We start from the raw sequence: 5316 nt of genomic DNA, 5'->3' as shown, positions 1-5316 counted from the left end.
GTTAAGTTATTATGATTCACCAAGGAGCCCCGAAGGGCATTGGTTTTTTATCTAATAAATACACCCCTTCCGAAGTCGAGGTTTTCAGCATGTATTAGCTCTAGAATTACCACAGGTATCCATGTAGTAAGGTACTATCAAATAAACGATAACTGATTTAATGAGCCATTCGCAGTTTCACAGTATAAAGTGCTTATACTTAGACATGCATGGCTTAATCTTTGAGACAAGCATATGACTACTGGCAGAATCAACCAGATACCTAGTTCCTGCAGGGTGTGCCCGGGAGCGTATCCGTAGATATGCTCCGCAAGACGCACCCCAAAGCCTCCGAAGAGGCAGCGTGTAACGTAGGCTTCACTCTGGAAGGGGCACACGAAGTGCCCGGCCACAGCGACACCCCCGGCGCACCGGGAGTACACAGATGACCATCCAATTGCCCCCACTGTAGCCCCCCAGGAACCGGTCCGCACGCAGGTAGACCCGGCCAGGAATCGCCTTTGCAGGCGTTGGCAGGCTGCGGCATACGGCCCTCGGGTGGAGGGTCCAGACTCCGCGGACACGCCGACGAACGGCGGCTCCCGCGGAGCGGCTCCCCCCGGGAATCTGTAAAAGAAGGCTGGCCAGCGGCCAACGATCCACAGACTCCATCGGTGCCGGGGACCGAGAACGGCCCCCGGGCTTCAGACACCCCGGCAACAACGGGCACCCCCGGGCATGATTAAGCCGGCGCGCCTCTGACTTGGCAAGCTACAGATCCCCGCGACACGATATCTCAGGGGTCACGGGCGCGTCCGCAAGGGACACTCCGGACCTCCAGTCGACTCGCAGCCGCGGGGCAGAGCACCTAAGACCAGAGAACACACCAGCCGCGCGGGAGAAATACCAACGGGCCGGGGTGGGCGGGCACCCCCGTTCCTGAAGCGAGGCCCCGAAGGACCTGTGCGCCACCAGTCACGGAGAGGTGACCTGCCTGGCAGGGAAGAAGTGTGGGTGGGCTTCCAGCAGCTGAGATCAGCTGCCTTTCACCTTCCACATAGTACCACCGGCCCTCCCTGGCCCGCAGACCGGCGCGCAAACGTTTTGTGGTCCGAAAGTGAACCGGGGGGACCCATATAGTATGTGGTGGTCCGTGCGTCAGCCGCTTTTCCCATACAAAGTGGGCCACCCACACATGCCCTCTACCCGGGCTGCAAGGGGACTTAGGCATTTCTGTCCACGCTCGCTGCCCGTTACGCGGCCATACGCTCCGACGTTACGCCCGTTGTGCTCACTCTCGCAAACCGCTGTCGGCCGCCCACGCCGCCAACACCCACTCCTGTGCCCTTCCACTCCTCCGCCCACCGGCCAGTCACGTGGGCCTCCGCCGTAGTTGTGAGGGCTACACAAAACGCAAGCGCCCGGCTGTGCGCCCCCCTCCCCACGCCGGTTGACGGTCCGAGGCGTCGCTACATGGCGATGTGGAGAGGTTGATCGGTGGATTTGCCAGCCCGTGCGGCCTACGACCTGCCTGAGAGGCGTTGTCGGTGGGCGACCTACAAGGATCTCTACGGTGCATGTACGCGAGGTCGGCCAGATATTAGATTTTGGTGTGTTGTGTATCTCTCCATCTCTCCATCTACAGTGTACATTATCTCTATCGTTGTACTATAAACTACACATCGGTGATCTGAATCGAGCGACGTTGCTTACTGGGGGGACGTGCTTGGGTCAGAGCCGTTGGCCATAAGTGGTGGTGCTCCTTGGTTGACCCGGGCGATATATATATATAATCGGCTGCAGGACTAGATCGGATCACACCAAGAGGCCGATGGCCGGCATCCGTGATGGAATTCGCACATGGACAGTCCCGAGCCATCGCTTAATGTCGCCCACGGGTTAGACAGAGCCATCCTTGGTCGTAGAATGACATCCAGAGTCAACATACTTGGTGACCCCCACCATGTCGCTTGGCCAACTGGTCAGCTCCAACGCCCATACAAAGTGGGCCGGCCGGCCGACCACCCGCACGCCGCAATCCGCAGCCATCCACGGCCATCCCGGCCGCCTCGCTGCCTCGCCATCCGCGCGCGCGCCCTACCCCCCATCCCGGCCCGTCTCTCCCCGCGGCGCCTCGCATCACCCCATCTCACCCGGCCAACTGGTCAATTCCCTTCGCCAGCACGCACGCAACTCGCCGCGGGCACCGGACGCCTGCCTGCCTGGCCCTCGCCGTGAGCGCCGGCCGGTCAGCCGCCCCGCCCTACAGGTGCTCCGGCCGTGGGCCGCCATCCTGCGTGCAAACGTGGTCGAGTGATCTGTCAGCCCGTCCTTGGCTAGATTTGTGTTATACACCTCCCCCACTGACAGGTCCGGCAGCGCCGGGCGGTTGGAGGGGGCTCTGGGATGGGACCCCCGGCCATGAGCCAGGGTCCCTCCCTCCTTCTCTTCGACCAACTTCATACGCCAGTTGGCCATTCGACTTCGCCGAGGAAGGAAGGGATGGATCTGGAATCAAATCGCGTTGACTTGGCTCGAACGGCGTCAAGGCAAGGAGGCCGTCCGGGCCCTTGTGCGCGTCCAAGGGCCGTTGACCAGTTGGCCGCGCGAGACGGTCGCCAGGACGCGGTGGGCCGGTGGGCGTCCCCACGAATCACTTTCGGACCACAGAACGTTTGCACGCAGGATGGCCGGCCACACGGCGCCGGAGCACCTGTAGGGCGGGGGCGGCTGACCGGCCGGCGCTCACGGCGAGGGCCAGGCAGGCAGGCGTCCGGTGCCCGCGGCGAGTTGCGTGCGTGCTGGCGAAGGGAATTGACCAGTTGGCCGGGTGAGATGGGGTGATGCGAGGCGCCGCGGGGAGAGACGGGCCGGGATGGGGGGTAGGGCGCGCGCGCGGATGGCGAGGCAGCGAGGCGGCCGGGATGGCCGTGGATGGCTGCGGATTGCGGCGTGCGGGTGGTCGGCCGGCCGGCCCACTTTGTATGGGCGTTGGAGCTGACCAGTTGGCCAAGCGACATGGTGGGGGTCACCAAGTATGTTGACTCTGGATGTCATTCTACGACCAAGGATGGCTCTGTCTAACCCGTGGGCGACATTAAGCGATGGCTCGGGACTGTCCATGTGCGAATTCCATCACGGATGCCGGCCATCGGCCTCTTGGTGTGATCCGATCTAGTCCTGCAGCCGATTATATATATATATCGCCCGGGTCAACCAAGGAGCACCACCACTTATGGCCAACGGCTCTGACCCAAGCACGTCCCCCCAGTAAGCAACGTCGCTCGATTCAGATCACCGATGTGTAGTTTATAGTACAACGATAGAGATAATGTACACTGTAGATGGAGAGATGGAGAGATACACAACACACCAAAATCTAATATCTGGCCGACCTCGCGTACATGCACCGTAGAGATCCTTGTAGGTCGCCCACCGACAACGCCTCTCAGGCAGGTCGTAGGCCGCACGGGCTGGCAAATCCACCGATCAACCTCTCCACATCGCCATGTAGCGACGCCTCGGACCGTCAACCGGCGTGGGGAGGGGGGCGCACAGCCGGGCGCTTGCGTTTTGTGTAGCCCTCACAACTACGGCGGAGGCCCACGTGACTGGCCGGTGGGCGGAGGAGTGGAAGGGCACAGGAGTGGGTGTTGGCGGCGTGGGCGGCCGACAGCGGTTTGCGAGAGTGAGCACAACGGGCGTAACGTCGGAGCGTATGGCCGCGTAACGGGCAGCGAGCGTGGACAGAAATGCCTAAGTCCCCTTGCAGCCCGGGTAGAGGGCATGTGTGGGTGGCCCACTTTGTATGGGAAAAGCGGCTGACGCACGGACCACCACATACTATATGGGTCCCCCCCGGTTCACTTTCGGACCACAAAACGTTTGCGCGCCGGTCTGCGGGCCAGGGAGGGCCGGTGGTACTATGTGGAAGGTGAAAGGCAGCTGATCTCAGCTGCTGGAAGCCCACCCACACTTCTTCCCTGCCAGGCAGGTCACCTCTCCGTGACTGGTGGCGCACAGGTCCTTCGGGGCCTCGCTTCAGGAACGGGGGTGCCCGCCCACCCCGGCCCGTTGGTATTTCTCCCGCGCGGCTGGTGTGTTCTCTGGTCTTAGGTGCTCTGCCCCGCGGCTGCGAGTCGACTGGAGGTCCGGAGTGTCCCTTGCGGACGCGCCCGTGACCCCTGAGATATCGTGTCGCGGGGATCTGTAGCTTGCCAAGTCAGAGGCGCGCCGGCTTAATCATGCCCGGGGGTGCCCGTTGTTGCCGGGGTGTCTGAAGCCCGGGGGCCGTTCTCGGTCCCCGGCACCGATGGAGTCTGTGGATCGTTGGCCGCTGGCCAGCCTTCTTTTACAGATTCCCGGGGGGAGCCGCTCCGCGGGAGCCGCCGTTCGTCGGCGTGTCCGCGGAGTCTGGACCCTCCACCCGAGGGCCGTATGCCGCAGCCTGCCAACGCCTGCAAAGGCGATTCCTGGCCGGGTCTACCTGCGTGCGGACCGGTTCCTGGGGGGCTACAGTGGGGGCAATTGGATGGTCATCTGTGTACTCCCGGTGCGCCGGGGGTGTCGCTGTGGCCGGGCACTTCGTGTGCCCCTTCCAGAGTGAAGCCTACGTTACACGCTGCCTCTTCGGAGGCTTTGGGGTGCGTCTTGCGGAGCATATCTACGGATACGCTCCCGGGCACACCCTGCAGGAACTAGGTATCTGGTTGATTCTGCCAGTAGTCATATGCTTGTCTCAAAGATTAAGCCATGCATGTCTAAGTATAAGCACTTTATACTGTGAAACTGCGAATGGCTCATTAAATCAGTTATCGTTTATTTGATAGTACCTTACTACATGGATACCTGTGGTAATTCTAGAGCTAATACATGCTGAAAACCTCGACTTCGGAAGGGGTGTATTTATTAGATAAAAAACCAATGCCCTTCGGGGCTCCTTGGTGAATCATAATAACTTAACGAATCGCATGGCCTTGCGCCGGCGATGGTTCATTCAAATTTCTGCCCTATCAACTTTCGATGGTAGGATAGTGGCCTACCATGGTGGCAACGGGTAACGGGGAATTAGGGTTCGATTCCGGAGAGGGAGCCTGAGAAACGGCTACCACATCCAAGGAAGGCAGCAGGCGCGCAAATTACCCAATCCCGACACGGGGAGGTAGTGACAATAAATACTGATACGGGCTCTTTTGGGTCTCGTAATTGGAATGAGTACAATCTAAATCCCTTAACGAGGAACAATTGGAGGGCAAGTCTGGTGCCAGCAGCCGCGGTAATTCCAGCTCCAATAGCGTATATTAAAGTTGTTGCAGTTAAAAAGCTCGTAGTTGAACC

The 5316-nt window shown here is 60.5% G+C and overlaps 4 protein-coding genes across 4 annotated transcripts, besides 2 other annotated features; 1 reads left to right on the top strand and 3 right to left on the bottom strand.

The window, feature by feature from the left end:
- Positions 1-1232: 1232 nt before the first annotated feature.
- On the bottom strand, positions 1233-1727 carry BO83DRAFT_404419 (uncharacterized protein; the record flags this gene model as incomplete). The annotated part of the gene is made up of 3 exons (XM_025533713.1): positions 1233-1404; positions 1425-1547; positions 1693-1727. The coding sequence occupies 3 exons, from the start codon at positions 1725-1727 to the stop codon at positions 1233-1235; spliced, it is 330 nt and encodes a 109-aa protein (XP_025381722.1).
- Positions 1728-1942: 215 nt separating this feature from the next.
- BO83DRAFT_394537 (uncharacterized protein) lies at positions 1943-2296 on the top strand (the record flags this gene model as incomplete). The annotated part of the gene is made up of 1 exon (XM_025533013.1): positions 1943-2296. The coding sequence occupies one exon, from the start codon at positions 1943-1945 to the stop codon at positions 2294-2296; it is 354 nt and encodes a 117-aa protein (XP_025381721.1).
- Positions 2297-2403: 107 nt separating this feature from the next.
- BO83DRAFT_442467 (uncharacterized protein) lies at positions 2404-2999 on the bottom strand (the record flags this gene model as incomplete). The annotated part of the gene is made up of 1 exon (XM_025536414.1): positions 2404-2999. One exon carries the CDS (start codon positions 2997-2999, stop codon positions 2439-2441), a length of 561 nt encoding a protein of 186 aa, XP_025381720.1. The 3' UTR covers positions 2404-2438.
- A 475-nt stretch (positions 3000-3474) lies between these two features.
- BO83DRAFT_463814 (uncharacterized protein) lies at positions 3475-4303 on the bottom strand (the record flags this gene model as incomplete). Its single annotated transcript, XM_025537368.1, has 2 exons — positions 3587-4303; positions 3475-3544 (listed from the first exon to the last, which is right to left on the bottom strand). Coding segments are annotated over exons 1-2 (305 nt in total), but the record flags the coding sequence as incomplete, so codon positions are not given.
- Positions 4304-4949: 646 nt separating this feature from the next.
- Positions 4950-5035: a sequence feature (Protein overlapping with rRNA (BO83DRAFT_271935, PWY61559.1) was converted to a misc_feature.).
- A 32-nt stretch (positions 5036-5067) lies between these two features.
- Positions 5068-5308: a sequence feature (Protein overlapping with rRNA (BO83DRAFT_271935, PWY61559.1) was converted to a misc_feature.).
- Positions 5309-5316: the final 8 nt, after the last annotated feature.

Source organism: Aspergillus eucalypticola (genome assembly GCF_003184535.1).
Source record: "Aspergillus eucalypticola CBS 122712 chromosome Unknown BO83scaffold_93, whole genome shotgun sequence".
Classification (NCBI taxonomy): Eukaryota; Fungi; Ascomycota; class Eurotiomycetes; order Eurotiales; family Aspergillaceae; genus Aspergillus; species Aspergillus eucalypticola.
The sequence above is the reverse complement of the archived record's forward strand: the minus strand, read 5'-3'. Positions and strand labels throughout refer to the sequence as shown.